At 37.6% G+C, this 23543-nt stretch overlaps 2 protein-coding genes across 2 annotated transcripts in view; both read left to right on the top strand.

Annotated features, from left to right (window-relative positions):
- Positions 1 to 23280, top strand: part of LOC123646921 (olfactory receptor 6B1) — a 70508-nt gene extending 47228 nt beyond the window's left edge. The window contains exons 2-3 of the mRNA XM_045564105.1: positions 18746 to 18800; positions 22287 to 23280. Coding sequence (XP_045420061.1) covers positions 22312 to 23247 — 936 coding nt within the window. The 5' untranslated portion in view covers positions 18746 to 18800; positions 22287 to 22311 and the 3' untranslated portion in view covers positions 23248 to 23280. The remainder of the gene's footprint in view (positions 1 to 18745; positions 18801 to 22286) is intronic.
- On the top strand, positions 8068 to 9015 carry LOC123646937 (olfactory receptor-like protein OLF3). Its single transcript, XM_045564124.1, has one exon. The coding sequence runs from the start codon at positions 8068 to 8070 to the stop codon at positions 9013 to 9015; it is 948 nt and encodes a 315-aa protein (XP_045420080.1).
- Positions 23281 to 23543: the final 263 nt, after the last annotated feature.

Below are 23543 nucleotides of genomic sequence, written 5' to 3'. Positions count from 1 at the left end.
GATGTGGTGGTAGAATTCTAAACACGGAGGGCAGCCCAAATAAAAAGCAGCATCTCACTAGGGACTGGTATAAAAACGTCTCCCTGACCATGCTCAGATCAGATTATGCACCACAGAGCACTCCAGTGGTCTCCTCAGTTGCCTGGTCCAGGAGCTATTGCTCAAAGGGATGTTGAGATGGATGAACTGGAATGAGGAAGTATAGATTTAATCACATCTTCATGCTCATAAAATGAGATAAAAGTTCTCACCATCCAAAGGTGGTATCACAGAAGACATATAAGTAATTCTCTTGAGAAATTAAAGTTTGGAGAGCTCCTTCTCGTGCTCAAGGGATAAGAAAACAAAATTGTCATTTGCAAACTTGAAGTGTAGGTTAGGGTGCTAGGTGCAGAAGTGACCAGACAGAGGGAGACGGGAAATAAAAGAAATCTAATAAACAAAACATAATTGGCCCCTCGAGATTTCATCCCTGAAGTTAGAGAAAGTTGCCTGTTCCAACTGCACTTTCTTCAATTCCACGACTTTCCCAGTCCCCCCATCCTTCCAAGACACAGGATGGCCTTCTCCAAAGGTGAGTCAGGAATTCCATGTTTCTTCAACACTTATTTAGCTACATGAATGGTAGAACCAGTTTCATGTAATCCATAGTCTTCTTCAAGCCTAAGGGTATGGTGTTCTTCAAGCTCAAGGGTATGGTGGCTTAATATAGTTGTCCTCTAGTAGAAATCTGTCCTAAGAAAATATGTTCTGGCTATTCAAATTAGGGAGCCTGAACTTTTCAAGTAATTCAAGGATTCGCAACCTTGATCCCTGCCAGCCTGTTCTGAAGGGCCTTTTCTTTGCTGATGTCAGTGGAAGGTGACTTTTAGAGTCAACCTCTTTTTTCTTCATACAGAATTTTCTTTGGAGAACAAGTCTTTAAAGAGCATCTCTGCCTAAAATGCTTCCCACAACTGGCTCTCTAGAGCTAGTCAGGAATATAATGTAGCATCTCTAGGTCCCAGTGTCTACATCTGCATGCTGAATAGGTTGCTTAGCTGGTGTGTGTTTCAAAAATATTCTAGCACTTTTAAGTTTATTACCATTTGTATATTCATTTAATAAGTCATATGTTTGTCATTTTTTTTATTAATGTCAGAGAGGTATGTACTTACACCTCTGGGAGAAGGATAATTTATGCCACTATCTTCACTTTACAGATGTGAAAACTGATGTGCTAGGGTTTTAGGGGAATATTTGGTTTTCTATAAAGCTTTAATCCAATGGAAAGGGTGTTTCAAAATGAAAATAAGACCTCCAAGTTGTATGAAAATGATCCAAAGACACAGATCTGTTATTGGTAATGTGAAATGCAGGCAGTGCTACTTGAAATTAGGAATTGGCTGAGCTGCCCATTGTGACTGGGTCTACCTGATGCTCCTTGTCTAAGTACTCTGGGGCAGAGAAGAGAGAAGACAAGAAGGCAGTGTGATCACAGCCAGAGCTAGAAAGGAGCTGAGCAGAGGGGAGTGGGGACCAGGGCCTCAGGAGGCAGATGGACCGACCCCTAATTCCCAGCCTGCTCTCCAGCCCAAATCTGCACTATCTTCCCCAGTTCCTTTGTGTTCTCTATGGATTTCACCGAACCTTCCTTTCTTCATCCCATGTCTACCTCCTCGCAAACTCTTCAAGTAGCTCTGAGTAAAGTGATAGGGGTTTAAGAACGCCTCACTGGGCTTTGGTAATGCAGGGGTGATTCTGGTGAAATATTTTCTCTCCATTACAAAGCAGATTATGGTACAGGGACTGATGAACTGAAATTAAACTTGTGTAGAAATAACTCAGTCATGCCAAATAGATGTACCTTAGCTAAGTGATTTTGAGTCCTTCATATTTTGGTGGGAAATTTGTTTTTTTTCAGTACTGTAACTGACAAAAACTGTCCTGAAATTTTTTTTTTTTTTTTTTTTTTCACTATCTAAGTTCAAGATATATTATAAAGCTATAGTACTGGGTGTTATGGATCAATAAATCAGTGGCACAGTATAAAGAGTCTGGAAATAGATCCGTAGGTACACGGTCAGTTGATTTTTTACAGATGCACAAAGTTACTTCAATGGGAAAAGAACATCTTTCAACAAATGGTGCTGGGACAAGTGAATACCCACATACAACAGAATTACTCAAAACCATACACTATTCCATATATAAACCATACCCTACTCCATATATAAACCATACCCTACTCCACATATAAACCATACCATACTCCACATATAAACCATACCATACTCCACATATAAATCACACCCTACTCTACATACAAACCATACACTACTCCATATATAAACCATACACTACTCCATATATAAACCATACACTACTCTGTACATAAAAATGTACTCAAAATTAATCATAGAACTAAATGTAAAACCGGAAAGTATAAAACTTCTAGAAGAAAACACAAGAAAAAATTCTTTGTGACTTCAGGTTATGCAAACATTTCTAAAAGACACCACCAAAAGCATGATCCATTTAAAAAATTGATAAATTGCACTTTACTAAAATTGAAATCTTCTGCTTTTCAAAGTTCACCAATAAAAAATTAGAAAGACAAGACACTAGGACAAAGGCCTTAAAAATCATATAATAAAGGAACTGATTCCAATATTTATAAAAAGATCCCTTTTAAACCTCAAAAAGATTTGCAACACCACAAGAAAATGCTACTCTTCTCACCAAATTTAGTTTTTGTTTTTGAGACTATAATTATTTTTCATAAAAATGTTATTGATGTGGGCCGGGCGTGGTGGCTCACACCTGTAATCTTAGCACTCTGGGAGGCCGAGGTGGGTGGATTGTTTGAGCTCAGAAGTTCGAGACCAGCCTGAACAAGAGTGAGACCCCGTCTATACTAAAAAAATAGAAAGAAATTAGCTGGACCACTAAAAATATATACAAAAAATTAGCTGGGCATGGTGGCGCATGCCTGTAGTCCCAGATGCTCGGGAGGCTGAGGCAGGAGGATTGCGTGAGCCCAGGAGTTTGAGGTTGCTGTGAGCTAGGCAGACGTCATGGTACTCTAGCCAGGGTGACAGAGTAGGATTCTGTTCAGGTGCCACTTGAAATTTTTTTGTATGTGCATAGGGATGTCTGCTGTTCAGAGTTTCTGAAAATCATTGATCTCCCCAGCAACTCTATTTTCAGCAGGGCTTCCACCATGATAGATTCAAATTCCAGAAAATGTTCACTGCAAAGAAGGACTAAACGTAACACCCTGGAACTGAATAACCAGACTAATAAAATATTGGAAGTGCTATTGTATGTATAAAAATATTAGATAACTCTAACAACATATAAATTGATTAAATGTCAATAAAATAACATCTATAAATGTGTGTTTTCTCCCACTTTTATACTTTCCATTTCTTCATCTGGTTCAATTTTAATTCCTGGGGAGATTCATTGTATTTTTTTTCTTTTGGTCTTCCTTTCTGGTTTCTTTTTTCTTTTATGACCTTTAATTCTTTCTTAGAGAAAAATCAGACTTTTTACTTTCCCCCATAGATAGCTTATCAATAAATTCTCTTATTTGTTTATTCTTATTTACATTTAAATATTCACTCCCCTTTCTCCATTTACTCATTTTGCATAATTTTCTATTTCAGGTATTTAGTTATCCACCGATCTATTTATTTATTTAAATTTGGGATAATTTTTTAGAAACTGAAATGTGTGTGTGTACAACACCCGTCTCTGAAGATTTTTTTTTTAATTGAGGTGAAATTTGCATAACATAAAACTAACCACATTAAAGTGTACAATTCAGTGATATTTGGTACATTCACAATATTGTGATTTTTTGTTTGTATGTGTACAGGCAAATAGGCATGACAAGAAGCTTGTGACAAGCTTGGGCACACGTGAGTGTGTTTGTATACAGAATCTAAGTTAGGCACATGGAAGGCATTCCTATGACTACGGAAATCACCCCTGGTTCTTCTCTACCTGCACAGTGATTTCAAGGTAAATACATGGCCACTCAACATTTAACCTTTGCCTTTGGTATGATTAGCAAGTGACCTGGAAACATAGCCCCCTTTTTATTTTAGTGTGACAGTTATTATTTACACAAATAGTGGGGAATATATTGGTACTATTTATAAGCTCTCACCACTACCAAAAATACTTCCCATGGGGGACAGCTAAGAAGGAACAAAGCTTCCCAACCAGATAAGACACATCTCTTCAGTCCAGGAGCCTTTGACATCCCTTACCTTTTTGTTGTTAGGAATATTCTTTGGGCCAGACAAAACTATATTTAAGTTCAAATTTTCTTTTGAAAGCTGATTTTTAAAAATAAGCACTCACCTTTATCCACTTCTGAAATTAGATCATTTTTAACTGGCAAGTGAAAATTGTATATATTTATGGTGTACCACATGATGTTTTGATACATATATACATTGTGGAATGGCTAAATCAAGCTAGTTAACATGTGTACTTCCTCACGTATTTATCATTTTTTGTGGTGAGAATACTTAAAATCTACTGTTAGCAATTTTCAAATATACAATATATTGTTATTAACTGTAGTCACAAGAGTACAGTAGAGCTCTTGAATTTATTCCTCCGGCCAAACTGAAATTTTGTATCCTTTGACAATTGTTTCCATTATTTTCCATAATCAGAACACTTTAGTTTTTCTTCGAGGGAAAGAATGGTCTCTCAGTCCGGTATTCATTGTAAGCTGTTGTCTTCATTACCAAATCAGACACAAAGTGTGAGAATAATTATCTGTTCAAGTTTATAAAAGAGGCTAGTTAATTGTATACTGCAAGAAGACAGTCCCTAAACAGGAACAGTGTGCTAGTATTTTTCCTCTTTGACCTGTTGCCCGTAGCTTGAAGGCCAGACTTCAACTTCACGGGTAAGTGGGGAGGAACCTACTTTGGTCCACCCTAACTCTTGGAATTTTCAGTCTCTATGATGAATGAGATCACTGGATCAAAGAGTATTTCTTTTTTTTTTTTTTTTGAGACAGAGTCTCGCTCTGTTGCCCGGGCTAGAGTGCCGTGGCATCAGCCTAGCTCACAGCAACCTCAAACTCCTGGGCTTAAGCGATCCTACTGCCTCAGCCTCCCAAGTAGCTGGGACTACAGGCATGCGCCACCATGCCCAGCTAATTTTTTCTGTATATATTTTTAGTTGTCCATATAATTTTCTTGCTATTTTTAGTAGAGACGAGGTCTCGCTCTTGCTCAGGCTGGTCTCGAACTCCTGACCTCGGCGATCCACCGGCCTCGGCTTCCCAGAGTGCTAGGATTACAGGCCTGAGCCACTGCGCCCGGCCAGAGTATTTCTATTTTTAGCTCTTTGAGGTATCTCCAAATTACTTTTCACAGGGGTTGTGCTAATTTGCAGTCCCACCAGCAGTGTAAGAGTGTTCCAATCTCTCCACATGCATGCCAGCATTTGTTGTTTTTGGACTCTTTGATAGGGCCATTCTCACTGGAGTTAGGTCACATCTCATTATAGTTTTGATTTGCATTTCCCTAATGATTAGAGATGTGAGTACTTTTTAATATGTTTGCTGGCCGTTATTCTGTCTTCTTTTGAAAAGTTTCTGTTCATGTCCTTTGCCCATTTATTGACGGGATTGATTTTTTTCTTGTTGATTTTCTTACGTTCTATATAGATTCTTGTTATCAGCCCTTTATTGGATGGAAAGCAGGAACTCTATTAGTCCTCTTGATACTCCTCCTAATTTCTATGTTCAGTTACTCCTCAGCCTTTAAACAGTGACTATTCCTGTGTATCACACAGGTCATGCTATATCTAGGAGTAGCATAATGGATGTGCCCCAAGTCCTCAGATAATCCTTTGTTTATCTACTGACTTGCCCACTTTCTGTCACATCACCTCTTTTTTTCCATTTGAAAATATACATAACAAGCCAAACTTCAGAGTGCTGTTGTAATTATATTATATTTATTACACTAAGTTAATAGATGTATATTTAGTATAATGCCTGGTTCAGAAAATAATAAGGGTAAGCTTATATCAATGCGATATACAGGTAAGTGCAGTCACAACTTAATTCTTCTCTTAACATTCTTCCCAGCCCCATGAACTTTTGCACTTTGGCTAGCCAAGAGGGCTTCAGAAGCTTGTTTGTTTTCTTCCTACCACCTGCCACCAAAATAGCAGACAAGATTGAGAAGATTTTCTGAAACCAAACCCAAACATTCAATGATTCAGTCAATAGGCAATTGATACTGGGTAAGTTATTTGAAACAATTTTACCAAGAAATCAGGTTTTGCTTTGATTTTATTGCTTGTCATCCTTAAAAATATCAAATATATTTTATTTGGGGAATAATAACAAAATTGTTTACACAAGCAATGAGAAACTTGGAAATAGACTTGCTTAACTACACTACTGAGCAAAAACAACATGGAGTTAAACACGAATGCTCTTCTTTTGAATATGTTTTTGGAGATAGGTAGAAAAATATCACTTCTTTCTTCTATTTGATTTTTTTTCCATTAGTTTGTGTTATAAAAGTGTAAAATGTAAATGAATCCACTGCTAACCATAATTTCCACATCGAGCCACCTGTGTACACATATTTACCCACTGATAATACTGGAAGAGTTGCTGCGTCACAGATACATTTGAGCGCTTGCTAGATAGCACAGAAGAGAGGTTATTTAGAATAAATATTGCATACAATGTAGGGCAAATCCCTGGTATTCCTTTAAAGAACAGGTCACAATAGAAACACTTCTTGGAAATTATTCATCCCACTTTGGTATGTTTTAGGTTTTACTTGTGATATACGTAGTTATTTATTTGTTTAAATTCTATCACAAAGCTGCAAACACAAAATAACTATTAATTTCTTTAACATTTATATTGTCAGCAATTCTTGAACAGTGTGTGTGGCATATATTACATATATATGAATATATATATATATGTGTGTGTGTATATGGTGCCTGATGTTACCTGATCATTTTTACTAATTTCTGTTTGACACTCAATTTCTGAAGGCTCTATATTTTCAATAATTTCTTTATATATTTATATTCTCTCTCTCTCCCTCTCCCCCAGCCAGAAGCTCAATAAAGTGGCTAAAAAAACAAAATGAATAGCAAACTACCACCTATATGTCACTATGTTCTGCAATTAAAGCCTTATCTTCTATCCTCCTGTCTTCACTGGTGAGGATTGATCCATTTTCCACAGGAAATGAATGAACTCTAACTTGCCTGAGAAAACATCATTATCAAGTAATAACCTGACATCAATAAATACTTCATTAAATTCCCTTTGGGAGTGCATAAGAGATTAATTTTAGCAGTTATCTATATCTTCTCTTCATATAAAGGCTGATCCTTGAAGTTGGCCATTTTAGGTTGGTCTCACCTAGCTAAGCCACTGGTATGAGACAGGTGGGGAGGAAGCCTCCCACTTGACATTCTAAAAGTAAAAGAGCAAGTCACGGAAAATAAACTCAAAATTGCTTAGTAACAAAAGGTACAAGAAGTCTGTTTAAAACATTCAGTGTCTCATGGATGCATTCCACTGAGAGGTGAGTAGGGTTGTGTCTGAGATACCTTGAGGAGAAACCCAATAAACAAAAATAAGTGGTACTGAAAATCATTCAGGATCCAGAAATATCTTTCATGTGGACCAAAAACTTTCTCACCAGTAAGGCAGGGTTTTTCCCCTATAATAACTATTAAATTGCATGCTATTTTCAGTCTAAATACTTCATTTGATTTCTCTCCCTCATTTAAGAGCAGATGCTTGGGAGAAGAAATTATGTTCCAATAAATTGAATTCCAGGAATGTACCTTCTTTTCTCCTTGATTTCTAGCTGCACATCTGGGTACCACTGTGGTTCTCATCCATGGACGCATTGTTCATGCAGTTTGGATAGCAATTTGGCTGAGATATTCCAGGGGCACTTCAAGTTCAGATGGATAAGCTCACCATATGGTCTACAAACCACCCTTCCAATCCTGAGTTTTCATGATTTGTTATTTCTACATAATTGGTTTGGTCCTCAGTAGCTCATGGGCCAGGAAAATAAAAACCAGACGTGGGTGAGTGAGTTTATTCTGCTGGGGCTATCCAGTGACTGGGGCATTCAGATGTCCCTCTTTGTCCTGATCCTGGCCATGTACTTGGTGACTATTGTGGGAAATGCCCTCATGCTTCTTCTGATCAGACTGGACAGCAGGCTTCACACCCCCATGTACTTCTTCCTTAGTGTTCTTTCTTTTGTGGATCTTTGCTATGCAAATAGTATTGCCCCACAAATGTTGGCACACTTGCTCTCAGCCCCAAAGTCCATCCCATTCCCCAGCTGTGTGTTCCAGCTCTACGCTTCTCTGGCATTGGGTGGGTCTGAGTTCTTCCTGCTGGGAGCCATGGCCTACGATCGCTACGTGGCAGTGTGCTGCCCGCTGCACTACACAGTTCTCATGCACAAGGGGCTGTGCCTGGGGCTGGCTGCTGGCTGCCTGGTGGCTGGATTCATGAATTCCCTGATGGAAACAATCATCACCTTCCGGCTTCCCCTGTGTCACAATGTGATTAATCACTTTGCCTGTGAGACCCTAGCAGTGCTACGACTAGCCTGTGTGGACATCTCCTTCAACAAAGTCATGGTCGCCATCTCAGGATTTCTCGTGATCATGATTCCCTGTTCTCTGGTTCTATTCTCCTATGTGCGTATAGTAGCTGCCATTCTGTGCATTCGTTCTACTCAGGGACGTAGCAAAGCCTTTGGGACTTGTGCATCTCACCTCACTGTGGTTTGTATGTGCTTTGGGGCTACCATCTTCACCTACCTGGGGCCACGGTCTGCCTCCTCAATAGAAGAGGAGAAGATGGTTGCTCTATTCTATGCCGTGGTGGCGCCCATGTTGAATCCCTTGATCTATAGCTTGAGGAATAAGGAAGTTATGGCTGCTCTCCAGAAAGTTTTAGAGAAATTCAGAAAAAGGTCAAGACTCTAAGAATCTCTTTTTATCTATTAGCAAAACCAAAAAGGAGACCAGATATGTGTAGACAGGACTCCCACATTTGCACTAAAGAAGACTATTATGGTTAAATCCTTGCATTCAAATAAAATATTCATCCACATGCTTAATGAGTTTCTTTGTATAGGCCAGTCCTTGATAGTTTACCTTTTAGTGATCCATGAGATGACCGCTTCTTAGACCCTCTTCTCTCAGGTGTAAAGGGTTGATCCCCGGCTTCATCAGGCAGATTTGGTTTCTGATCTTTGTTCTGCCTCTCACTAGCTGTGCTCTCTAGGAAGTTATTTAAATATTTTACAGCTTAGTTTTTCTTTTTTGTTAAATAAGAAAATAGTACATAGCTTCCAGAGTGGTTGTAAATATTTGTGATAATTTGTATATAATGCCGGTCATGTGGTTGACACCATAAAGGCATTCATTTTCTTTAGCTATGCCAACTTCACTTCTCTGTTATGAATGAATATACCAGACACTTTTACTTTTACCACTCCTATGGATGTTCCCATAGTCAACTAATTAAAATATGTATTAACCTTACTAAAATACGTAGCAAATAAGTTTGCTTATCTTTGGAAATGACTTCCAGAAATTAAAAGTACAATCACTTTAGACATTTTGAGATATCTGGTGGGCCCTGCCCCTGCCTGAAAAAGAGGAGAATTTTATACTAATCATAAACTATGTAAACTTTATGACATGTTTGTTTTATTTTCATAACTACTATTATAAATGTATGTGTAAACATGAATGACCTGGGCTCTCCAACCTTTGCAATTAAGACATCTTTTATATAGCTTTAAAACTGTGATGTAGTAAAGCAAATTTCTGGTAAAATTTTATGTTATCCAGAAGAATTTATGCTGACTTTATTTTCCATGAAATTGATGTGTGTGTGCGTGTGTGTGTGTGTGTGTGTGTGTGTGTGTGTGTGTGTCTGGGGTGGGAGAGTGGGGATATTGACCATGAAACAAACAAAAATTTGTAGCATTGCATTGACTTATTTATAATGTCATTTCAAATGACTTAAAAAAATAGGACAAACTTCTAGAAGGGTAAATTTTACTTTTTCATAAATTGGGGGAGAAACTGATCTCACTGAGGTAATTATTATAGCTATGCCTTCTTTTAATGTTTCTTTTGTTTTTTTTTTAATTTTTAAAATTTTTTTTATTTTTTGAGGTGGAGTCTCACTCTTGCTTAGGCTGGTCTCAAACTCCTGAGCTCAAGTGATTTCCCATCTCGGCCTCCCAGGGATGACTTTTAAAAGCTCTTATTCTTCAACATTTTAATCCTCTAGAAATGTAGCTAATACAGAAAGATTTTTAAAATTTAATTTATACCTAAAATTATAGACATTTTTCATCTTCCTTTTCAATGGGAAAAATCTATCTAGTTGCTACTTTGGGAATAGTTGAAAACTGCATTTCACATTAGGCTGCGATCTTTTAAAGGCAAGGATTTTGTCTTTTGCATCTTAAAAACCTCATGTCTAGGGAAGTACGTAATATGTAAATAATAGCAAATCTATAAACATTACTATGTAAAAGAATAAGAAAATGAATCATCTGTTACTAGCCAATTATTCCAATTCGTTAAAGCTAGGTAACGTTTGTTTTCTCAATTAAATTTTTTAGGAGGATAGGATATAAATTTGCATTATAAATCATTTAAGGCAACATCATGCTGTACAGCAAAGGCTGTCAGTACTGAATTTTAAGATGTCATTGAAATCTAATTGAAATTTTTTAAAAAAACAATGCTGAATTCTGTGTCTCAGGAGGAAAGAACTCACACTTGGAAGCAAAATGAATAATTTTGGAAAAGTCTCTCACTTAATCATTCCAGATCTTCATTGTTTTCTCAACAGTGAAGTAATATAAAGATAGATTACATGGTTTCAGTTTTCCAGCTTCACCATTTTATTATTTAATTTTATCCTTAACAGGAAGATAAAAATTTGGAGCATGATTGAAATGAAGTCTGTAGCCCTAATCATTTTCTGCACAGATACAATATTCTAGGGCCATGAAAGCAGGGCTAGAAGAGAAACATTTGTTTATTTCATCAATTTGGCTGTTTGATAGTAGCATGAGCTCATCCAGATGTGGAGATAATCTATTCTAACCTGGCAGGAAAAAGTAAAAGTAACTGTGAACCATGGAAGAGGCAGGGCTCAATCTAGTAGATTTCATTTTCACAACCCTGAGTCAATAGCAGAAGTTACTAAACAAGAAAATATGAATCAATACTTTTCAGATGATGGGGGTTTTCTTAGCTAACTAATCAGTTATGTACCAGTTCAGAGTGGCAGGAGAGCACTTTCTGGAAGAAAAAAGTTCACATAAAATGGGGAAAAAAGACTCACACTTTCGTCACCCTGTGGTCAGAAATTCATGCAAGTGTTCTGTATTGCATCTTTGCACTACTGAAAGACAGCCAGGCTAAACAGCAGACTGGATGTGAAATGACCCATTCTTTTGGAGCAGTTTTAACAACAAGGAGAAAAATCATACAGAGGACATTTTCGCTGCTGAGATTTGGTTCCTTTTTTTCTCACTTAACAGGCTGCTGATTGATGAAACCAATTATGTAGGTCTAAATCATCCACATATCCAGTTTAAATTTTAAGCAGACAAATCTAATATCACAAATAAACAGAACTTTGCCTGTGGGGAAGGTGATCATAGGCTGGAAAATCAGCTTCAATATGGTATTGACTGAAAGACTTTCCTCATGCAACAAATAATGAGGATAGGCAATAATTATAAATGCATTTATATCATTGGAGTTATGTAAGACTGTGAGAGGCAGAATATATAAAGAAATAGTGGTTTAAATTTAAAAAAGGAAATTAATCTAGACTCAGGCAAGGCAAGTTTACCTAACTCGCAGTTACAGGAATTGAGGCTTCTGTGTTTCTCATCCATCATTGTAGGCATATACCTTCTACCTCATGGTCCAAAATATAGCTTGAGTTCCAGCCAACACATTTACATTATGGCCATTAAAAAGAAGAAAAGAGGAAAGAGCATACCCAATTCCTTTAGTGATCCTCTTAAAAGTCAGACACAAAATTTTTGCTTAAATTCTACTGATTGACTAGAAGTTAGTCACTTGGCCATATACACATTCAAAGGTGATACATGTAATTGTTAGTGGTCATGTCCCTAGCTAAAATAAATAAATAAATAAACAAATCAGAGCTTTTGATGTTAAGAAAGAAGGAGAGAATGAATATTTAAGGATCTAACAATTTCTTACCATAGCACTTGCAAGAAAATTAAACATTTCAACTCAATGAAAGATGAAGTGATACACAAAGTGAGATACAAAAGAAGCTAGGAGGATTACAGGTAAGATAGAGATATAAAAAACTATTTAAGATTTTATAAAGGGCATTAAAAGTAGTAAAAAACAAAATTAACAATTTAGAAAAGTTAATATCATATTTGGAATCAGAAAGAAGATAATAGATATTAATAGACAAAAAAGATACAACATATGGATAATTGGTGGTCCTGATGAAGAGAAAAGAGTAAACAAAATATATTCTCTATTTCCAAATATAATTAATGAAAAGTTAAATAAAGAAACCTATTCTCTAGATTAAAGAACCTCATTATGTACCTGCAAATTAAAGTTAAAAAAACTATAGATATGTTAGTAAAATAACTGAACTTCAAGTACAATAACAGGATCAGAAAGATTCAGAAAATAAGCAAAATGTCATTTAGAAAAATGTTAAGCTAGTGTATTAGTTTTTTATTGTTGTGTAACAAATTGTCACAAATTTAGCAGCTTAAAATAACCTAAATGTATTATTTTAAAGTTTCTGTTGTTCAGAAGTCCAGGCATAGCATAGCTGGGTTCTAAGCTCACGGTCTCACAAGGCTCAAGTCTGGGTGTCAGCTGGAGCTATGATCTCCTCGCCTGAATTGTTTGAATAATACATTTCTTGTTTTCTACTGGATCATTTCCATAATCACAAATTTGATGTGGTATTGCCATCTCAAGGAAAAAGAACACCCTTAAAACCACATCATGCATCACCTTAGAGACAGCCCCATCTCCTTGTGTTTCTTTACATACAGATTCCTTGAAGGAATTGACTGCACCCTTCATTTCCATTTTCTATTCTTTCAATCACTCTTGAGTCCAAACTAAGATTTTTTCCCCACCATTCTTTGAAATCACTAGTGTAAAAAAATCACTAAAAGTTTTCATGTTGCTAAAACCAATGGTCATTTTCAGTCCTCATCTCACTCAGCTTCTCTAGGGGCATTAAGATTCCACATTTTCTTTGCATTCCTGCTCTCTTATTGGAAACTTCTCAGCCTCCTTTGCAGAATCCAAATTCTCTTCCAGATGTCTATATGTCTGATGATTCAGGATTCAAATATATTAGTTCCAAGCACACTAATACCCAAGTTGATCTCATCTAATTTCATAATATCAGCTAAACACTAATTACTCCCAAATTTACACACTCAGGACTGCTCCAGACTCTAACTGCATATTTGACAACTACAATTGGATTTTCACATATCCAAATACAAATTCTACTTTAACTGCCCCAACCAAAATATTCCTCTTTCAGAATTCCTTGTCTCAATATATGGCATCACTATTGTTTTATACCCTGTTTCCTCCATTTTGCTCATTATATATTCAATCCATCATTCGTGAATCCTGTTGGCTCTACATTCAAAATATTGATTTTAGGCTTCTGCATCTTGCTATAGTGGAGCATTTTATATCAGGTGATCCCTCCTACTGAAGATTTTTTGAAAAAAATGGATGGAATTATGAAAAAAATATCATCCAGGAAGAATTAGAGAGCTTACTAGGCAAAGAATATCAGAGTTTTTTTCTTTTCTCTTTTTCAGTGTTTTGGTCTTATATCTTATGACAGGTATTTTTTGATTGAATGTTGGACACTATGTTTGGAAAATTGTAGAGTAAGTTGAGGTTCTACATGATGTTATCCTCCTTAAGAGAGGATTTATTTGGCTAATGACAGGCAATTATTTTAGGGGCCGCTCACCTTAATTGAGCTAACTACAATATGGAGGGATTTTTATGTTTGTAATTTCTCCTTACTCCTAAAGAAGTACTCTTCAGGAATCCTACCCAACAGTGTAGATGTTTAGAAGAAATCCTATTCCTTGATGAGTCCTAAAATGTAACTACTGCTTTCTCAGCTCTTTGAGTCTACCATAGTTCTGCGCATTTCTTAGTCTCTTGACCACTGGTACTCAGTAACACTGTGGTCTTAAGACATTTTTCAGTTTTAAAACTGATGGCAAAAACAATTCCAGAGAAATATAGATATTGGCACTATCAGACATGGTTTTAAAACAACTGATTAACATATTAACATGCTTAAGGAAAAAAAGCCATGTTGGAGAATGGCATCAAAAACCTGGATTCAACTAAAAAGAATTAAATGGTGTTTTTAGATTTAAGAAATAAATAAATTTTAAACAAAAATATAATACGTTCAATAGCGATTAGAAGTAATTAAAGGGGATTTGTGAAGTAGAAAATAAGTCACTAGAAAATGACTCGGTGGAGAAAGAAAAAAGAAGGAAAATGAAAAAGAGCAATAGGTGTTTATAGAACATAGCAAAAAGCTCTAACATTTGATTATAATGAAAAGGTCTAACATACATATAATTGAAGACTTAAGAGAAGAAAGGGAATGGTCAAAAAGAATATGTAAAAGATAATGGCTAAACATTTTTCAAAACTGAATAAAGTCATCAGGCCACAGATGCATAAAGTATTACAAATCTCAAACAGGAGAAAAACAATGAAAGCATGACTAGGTATGGCAGGGTAAAACTGCTGCAAACCAAAAATAATACTTTTTTTTCCTTTTTAATGTCATCAGAGAAGAAAATAAAATTACTTTTAAGAGATCAAGATAGAAAGGTAGAAAAAAGCCTTTTCTCTCCTGAAGGAGAAACATAAATCCCCCTCCTCCTACCACAAGCTTTGCAAACAAAATCAACATTAGTTTACCTCTGGGGAAAGGACATGAAACCTCCCTACCACTTGTCCAGACAAAAGTAGATTGCTACCACAGGAAATGTAGAAGGAAAAGCAGTTTACATTTACGGAAGGGGTAGAAATCCATTCAGGCCAGGATTCCACACTGATACAAAAAATCCCCTAGGAAAGAGGCAGAAACTTCCACCCCTGACCAGCCACAGACACAAAGCAGAGTTTGGCTGCCATGACTGGTGGGGTGAGGGAAGAACACCAATTCCCAAATCCCAGATTTATAGGGCCTGACAAAGACTGAGGCTGGATCAGGGAAACCAAGAATCTCCCTGTGAGATGCCCTACCACAAGTCTCACAACAGCATCTATTTCTGGGGTAAGGGCAAAAGTACAGCAATCAATGTCCTATATTACAAAGGCAGTGTGAAACTGTTCTTCTATCAAGATTTCCAGCAGTTAATAAAAATTATATTTCAAAAACAGCAAGAAAAAAAGTTACCCACTGTTAAATGTTAAAACATTTAAAAGAAACAGAAGCAGAAATGACCTAGACTGGATGTATCAAACAGGAATTTTAACATAACTATAATTAATATATTAAAGGATATAGTAGAAGACATGAACAGATGAGAACTGTCAGTATAGCAATAAAAACTATAAAAAAAGAGTAAATAGAAATGCTAGAAATAAAAACACAACATGAAAAGAAGATGATCCCTTTGATGGATTCAAAACTGACCATAACACAGGGAAAAACGGTGAACATGAGGATGGGGAAATAGAAATCATCCCAACTGGAATAAAAAGAGAAGAGTTAGTATGGGGAAAACAAAACAAAACAAAACAGAAAAACGAATCCAAGAGCTGTACAAAAATATAAAACAATCTAGCAAATGTTTAATTTAAGTTCCAGAAGAAGAGAAAATAAGACAGATGAAATATTTTAAGATATCTTGGTTAAAAATTTTGTAAGATCAATGAAAGAAACTACAGATTCAAGAAGCTCAGAGAATCATAAGCTGGATAGAAAAAAAATCACATTCAAATTGCTAAAACTCAAATATTAGAAGAAAATCTTGAAGTTGTGCAGAGAAAAATAAATATTGTACATACACACACACAAAGATAAAATTACAACACACTCATCATCAGAAATGAGGCAAACAATAAGACATGGAGGGATACTCTTAAAAACTAAAAGGTTTCAAAAGTAGGCACGAAATACTTTTTCAGATTAAAAAACTGAGATAATTTATTGCCTGGGGGTGCACTGCAAAAAAATATATTAAATAAAGTTCTTCAGAAAGAAGGCAGATGGTACCAAATGGAAATTTGAACTTACAAAAGAAATCAACAGTGCCAGAGATCGTAAAAATGACGAAGATTAAAAAATATTTATTTTTATTAATTGTAAATGACAATTGACTGAATAAAGTAAAGGTAGTAACATGTATTGTGAGTTTAAAACATATTTAGAAAATATGCCTAACAATAACACAAAGATGGGAGAAAACATGGAAATGAACCATTATGATATTTTTACACTTTTTGTAAAGGAGTATATTATTATTTTTAATTTTTTAAACTAAAGGATTTATGGTTGAATTTAATTTTTTCAATGTTTGCTTACAATGGTGTTTCTTATTTCAAAATATTAATTAAGGGGATACAAGTGTTTTTATTACATGGATATCTTGTATACTGCTTAAGTCAGGGCTTTTGGTGTGCCATAACCAGAATAGTGTTCATTGTACCCAACAGGTAAGTTTTTATCTCACACAAACCCTCCTGCCCTCCCCACTTCTTGGTTTCTCAAGTCATTTATATCACTTTGTGCCTATGTGTACCTATCTATTAGTTCTCACTTATTAGTAAGAACATGTGGTGTTTGATTTTTCATTCCAGAGATACCATTCCTAGATAATGGTTTCCAGATCCATCCACATTGCTGCAAATGACATTATTTCCTTCCTTTTTATGGCTGAGCAGTACTCCATGTTGTGTATATATACGCCACATTTTCTTTATCCACTCATGAATTGAAGGCCACTTAGGTTGATTCCACATCTCTTCAATTGTGAATTGTGCTGTGATAAACATTCAAGTGCAGGTGTCTTTTTGATAAAATGACTTCATTTCCTTTGGGTAGATACTCAGCAGTGGGATTGCTGGATCAAATGGTAGGTCTACTTCTAGTTTTTTGAAAAAGAGAAGACAGACAGCCAAGAGACTTCAAACCCTGAGGAACAAAACACAGTGAGCTCTCTGGGTTTCCTTTTTGCTTCCTGTAAAGTTGCATTCTAGGATAAGATTGTGTCAGCATGTCCTAGAATAGAGCCAGGTTGTATCTGCTGAATATTTACAATCTATTTGGGATTATTAGTATGAAATTCTGACCCCAAGAATCAAAGCTCACAGTCACAATAATTCACAGAATGCTCTCTCTGTAGTTGGAGAAACATGCTCTTCCTAGCATTCTACCACCTCACAGGTGACCAATTGTTTGGTGGAAATTCTGTCATTTTTCTATTAGTGACCACCACATGACAGTAGTTTAAATCCATGTTGAAAATTTGTGGTTAATGTCAAATGATATATTTTAGGGGATGTCAGAGTTTTCTGGGATTTTGAGATAAGTTGAGGCCAGAGATTTGAAAGAGGTGCCTTATTTTTATCTGTTGCAATCTGGTTTTCACACTTCGGTCCCATAAAAGAAAGCCTATGAAAGGCTGTTGGCTTAATTACCATAAACATGTGTGGCATTCTAGACTAAACTGTTGATAACTTTCAATATCTTCATCTACCATTTCATGAAACCACAGTGAATCTGACAGCTTTTCTTTGTGTGAGTGCTACTTAACAATTCTGCAGGCTACAGAGAAGTGATATTTAATAAACTAGAGCTATATCTCAGAACGTGAAATATCGGTCAAGTGGTTCCTAAAGGCAGCTGAGAAAGAGACAATGATCTCATCGTGATGAATTTATTTAGCATATAATTATGGCATAAACATTTAAAATACAAACTTTTATGTAAATTTTACTAAAATGTAGCAATATCAGTCTACTTTGGATATCAATATCCTCCTTGGAGCACTTATATAATCATCCTGTTTCAAGTAAGCCAAAGATTGAAGAATAATTGAGAATCTGCACATAGAGATTTAACTGTAGTACTTTTTTCTCTTCATTTGTCAACAAAAAATAAGTTAAAATTTGGTTCTTTTCAAAGTATGTGACCATAGTGGATTGTTTCCCCTTATGGAACTAATATCATATAACAATTAAGATCGCCACAATAGACAATGAAAATTTCTCTTGGATCCCACAAGAGATCTGAGCTGCCATTGCCAAGGTTGTTTTCTCTTGGGTCTTGGCGGAGATGTAGAGAAAGTCTTGATGCTCTATAAAGCCCTCAGAATCCAAAGGTCTTCACAGCTTGGTGTGCCTAAGACCACTGCCACGTTGGCCAGGAAGGCGATGGGTGCCCTGGCCCCAGGGTCCTGGAAGAACCAGCCTGGTGCCACACCAGGCACAGGTGTGGTCCTCGTGCCTAGGGCTCTCCTCACGTCTTGTCCTGAGTATCAACATGGAAGCAATGGGGTAATCTGTGCCCATTTGCTCCTTCTAGGTGTAGGGACTGGGTTCGTCACATCTATTCAATACCTGAATCTTTTTCTTCTACTCCTTCCTATTTTAGAATCAGTGAAGAATTTCTTTTCACGTACCACCCCATCAGAGGCTGCCACGCCAAGGTGAGTGTCCCTCTCAGAGCATCTAACTTCTGCGAGGCAGCTCTGTGCAGGCAGCTCTGTTTCAGGCTCCTGTGGCACAGCAATATTTAATCCCTAAAATGTTGAATGCCTCTCCATGCTACCCACTCTCAATTCCCAGCCATCAGTCAGGATGATACTCTCATCTTATGACATCTAAGTGCAGCCAGTTTTGCGGTGAGCTGAGGGAACAGACACCCCCTACTACTTTTGAAAACACCTCTTGGATCAGAAATAAGTGCCCCAGATTATGGTCCCAACCTCCAGACCCCTGCCATGCCTGCCTGTACTGCAGACGGCTGCATCTTCCTGGCCACTTGTTTGTAACGGTGGTCACAAAAACTGCTGTCTTGGCAGGGACAGAGCTTATGTTTTCGTCAATTTCAAATCACTTGGAACCTACATTTGTATAGAATCCTGAACAAATTAGGGGGAAATACATAGCAGTAAGCATAAAAAGGGAAAGACACTTAGATGTTTGATTCTAGACCAATGATAGATTATGCTGTGAAGGGTAGTATGTTTGAGTGTGCTGTCATGGAGTAAAAACTACTATAAATAAAAAGGGTCTACAGATTTTATAGGGAGATAATATATATAAATGCCATAATGCCTCCCATTAGTATACAATAATTAGTGCCCATGCTTCTTCACTTAGTTGATAAGAAATAAAGAAAGTCTTTTTTTTCCTTATACAGCTTCCTCTAGGACTGCAAACTTACATAATTTGTGAACAGGGATAGCTAAACATGTTCATCTTTTTTTTTTTTTTTTTTTTAACAAACATTATTAGCTGGGGTGATTTTTCTCTTCTTTGTGTGTGTCTTGAAGTGTCTGCTATGAGTGTGTCTTCCAGCTGGTCTGTCAGTCTCTGGTTTGGCAAGCCTGTTCCTTCCAAATCCACCCTCCCACATCAAAAGCCAAGATGCAATATGAGGATGTTATCATGCTGCAGACAAACATGCAGTGGTTATTTATTGTTTCTACTACAGGATAATTCTTAAAATCCTTACTATTGTGTACAAAGGCCTCCATGATCTGGCCCTTGACAACAGTCTCTCTCTCTCTCTCTTATACACACTTTGTGTCCTCGCCCCCAATCCATCCCTTTTCTACTTATTCACTCACTCTTAAATTGCTCATTCACACAGCAATCAGGTAATCATGAGTTGCTTGCCTGAAAATTCCAGATTGTTTCAGACCTCAATGTCTTTGTTCACTCTGATTCATCTGCTTAAAATGCCTCTGCCTCTCACTAATTTATATTTCAAAACTTATCCAATGAGTTTCTCTTCCAAGCATTTCTGTATGTTCATTTCTGTTTCATGGGCCTGACTGAATATGTACTTGTGTCATATTCATATTTATTTTTTTTTAGTTTGGGCTCATCTCTAACAGTCTATGCCTATAATGAAATTTCAGTATGATTAAAGAACATTTCCTAAAATAGTCAGAAATTTTAGATGTAAAAAAGTAGGAGTAAGTCCAAAATCTGATATTCTTTGTTCGTGTGTGAGTCAGCCTAGTGGTTGGGGACATGCCTTTGCAGTCAGACCTGGGCTTCCCTAAGACTGTGATTTCATCACTCTCTAACTTGGAAATGGTATTCAACCTGTCTAAACCACAGAATCCTCTGTGAAATTGGAAAAACAATGTATCATTAGCATTATTTTATAGGTTAAATGGGATATTGTATGAAAAGTACTTACTGAACTTCCTAACACCTAGTAAGCACTCAATAAATTATCATTAGAGGACATTTTAGGCTGTTAAAACTAATCAAAACATAACCCTATCAAATTCTTGTCCATCACCATCTCTTCCAGGAAGAGGGAAGTGCCTGTAAACAACCCCAGTTTTCCTGTCTTAGTAAATGGCAACAGCTCTATGTAATAAGCCACGTATCTGAGATCCCTCCTTGATTTCTTTCTCTTCCTCACCTTATGTATCCAAACCATCAATTACTGTTAAAGATTCTACTTCTAAAACGTATCTTAAATCCACTACTCACTTCTCTGAAGTTGTAGTATTCAAGTTACTGCCACCTTTCCTGAGTAGCCTCCGAGTAATCTTGTAGCTCACACTCTTGCCTCCATAGAGTCCATTTTGCAGCAAGAGTTACCCTTCCATAGCATACGTTATGTCATGTCCCACTCACCTTTAGTCCTTTGCTTACTTGCCATTGCATTTACACCACAAGTCAGATCCCTTGCGATAACCTGTGGGGTCTTGCATGTTCTGGCCCTGCCTATCTCCCCACCAGCGGCTCCCTCCCCATCCATCACAGAACAGCCAGGGCAGCCTCCATGGGCACAGCTCTCTCTCCACTCAGCCCTTCAAAGAGCCAGGGTCCTGGAATCCTGCCCAGCCTAAAGGGCATCTCCTCAAAGGTCAGAGGGCTCTCCCTTGATCATACTAGTATTATTTCCTGTGTTTGAACCTTCATGGAAAATACCTCAAATTTTATTATGCATTTCTATCTTTGCTTATTTTTTAAATCTCCACCTAGTGACCCTCACCCCCACCTCCAAGCACTTCAACCTCCCTGAAGGTGAGGCCCATGTTTGGTTTGCTCACCACTCTGCTTGGCTCATAGCAGCTCCTGTCTTCAGTCCTGCAGCCTGTACTAACCTTCATTACTGCTCTCACATGGGCCAAGGGGCCTTTTCGCACTATTGTCATTTATAGTTTATATACCACTTCATTTACATTATCTCACTTGGATTTTGATCCATAGCAACATAAGCTGAATAAAAATTAATATCCACATTTACAAAAGAGGAAACTGGATCCTAGAGAGGATAAGATTTCAAGGTCATGTAGCAAATCAGTGCCAGACCTGAAATTTGAATGCAGTCTGGGTCTTTAACATGGAAAAGCCCAACTGTCCCCACTTCACCATCCCATGTATCTCACAGATAATGGCAGTACTTTTCATATCCCAGGATGTCAGAGGAAAAGAAAGGAACAGCATATGAAGGATAAAGAAGTTGTTAGGAAGATCTTCCAGAGCTCTGTGCAGATGATGAGACAGGAGGGCCAGGTGTATGTTTTGGAACAGGCAATTGTAAAATGGAACATGGAGGTTTGATAGTTCACTTTGGAGGTGAAGGTAGCATGGGGTATTAGATAGAGCATGGGCTTTAGACTTAGGCTTGAATGTGGTTCCTGCTCTGCTACCAGTGGGGACATGGTCAGTTACTTAATATCTCCCCAAGACTGAGTTGCTTCATCATTAAAATAGATGTACTAGCACATGCACACATGCACACACATGCATATACATATATATATAAGAAGCTATGTGGAAATTAAATTATGTTATGTGCATAATATACCCAGTTTATGGTCCAACCTATAATATGTTATTAATAAATGCTAACTGTTACTGTTATTGGTAGTCAGAAAAGGCAAGGACAAAAGATTTTAACTGTATTATGGGGTCTGATCAAATGAATTTTCCTACAGGATAACTAAGCTCTGGGTCTCCAGTATGGAAGTGGAGAACCAGACACAGGTCACCAAGTTCATTCTGGTGGGATTCCCCGGGAACTTGAGTATGCGTGCAGCTGTGTTCCTGATGTTCCTTGTGGCCTACTTTCTGACAGTGGCTGAAAACGTGATCATCATCCTATTGGTGCAGCAGAATCGGCCACTGCACAAGCCCATGTACTTCTTCCTGGCCAACCTGTCCTTCTTGGAGACCTGGTACATCTCTGTGACTGTGCCCAAGTTGTTGTTTAGTTTCTGGTCTGCGAGCAACAGCATCTCCTTCACTCACTGTATGATACAACTTTACTTCTTCATTGCACTTATGTGCACAGAATGTGTGCTCCTGGCAGCCATGGCCTACGACCGTTATGTGGCCATCTGCCGCCCACTCCACTACCCTACCATTATGAGCCACGGGCTCTGCTTTCGCTTGGCTATGGGTTCCTGGGTCATTGGGTTTGGCATCTCCTTGGCAAAGATCTACTTCATCTCCCGCCTCAGCTTCTGTGGCCCCAATGTCATCAATCACTTCTTCTGTGACATCTCTCCAGTCCTTAACCTCTCCTGCACAGACATGTCCATAGCGGAGTTGGTGGACTTTATCCTGGCCTTGGTCATCTTCCTCTTCCCACTGTCGATCACTGCCCTGTCCTATGGATGCATTCTGGCCACCGTCTTATGCATGCCCACAGGAAAGCAGAAAGCATTCTCCACTTGTGCCTCCCATCTTGTGGTGGTCACCATTTTCTATTCAGCCACTATTTTCATGTATGCCCGACCTCGAGCCATCCACGCCTTCAACACGAACAAAATCATTTCCATCTTCTATGCCATTGTCACCCCTGCTCTCAACCCTTTCATTTACTGCCTAAGAAACCGAGAGGTCAAAGAAGCTCTGAAGAAACTGGCCTACTGCCAGGCCATCAGATCTGACTAATCTATTGAGATTAATTAGAAAGGACTGATTGAGTGTCTGTTCAACTTCCTCCGTCCTTTCTCCTTTAATGCCTCAGTTGTGACATTACCTGCGTTAATATGACATCATCATGTCCACATCAATCTCAGGCTCTTGGGTGTCTGCATCTTTGCGTGTGTTCTGTGCTCTAAGCATGCACACCTTATAATAGAGAGCTAGACTTCAAATGGCTTTGGCTATGACCCTGAAATGGGGTTTCTAAGACTGTGAGTAAATTTATTACTGAGTTAAATGGGAAGAGAGATGGTGGTGATATA

This window comes from Lemur catta, chromosome 11 (genome assembly GCF_020740605.2).
Source record: "Lemur catta isolate mLemCat1 chromosome 11, mLemCat1.pri, whole genome shotgun sequence".
NCBI lineage: Eukaryota > Metazoa > Chordata > Mammalia > Primates > Lemuridae > Lemur > Lemur catta.
Note: the sequence above shows the minus strand (reverse complement) of the source record. Positions and strands in the feature narration are given on the sequence as shown.

Coding starts and splice junctions, on each gene's coding strand:
- LOC123646937 (XM_045564124.1), top strand. CDS start 8,068: ATGGGCCAGGAAAATAAAAACCAGACGTGGGTGAGTGAGTTTATTCTG.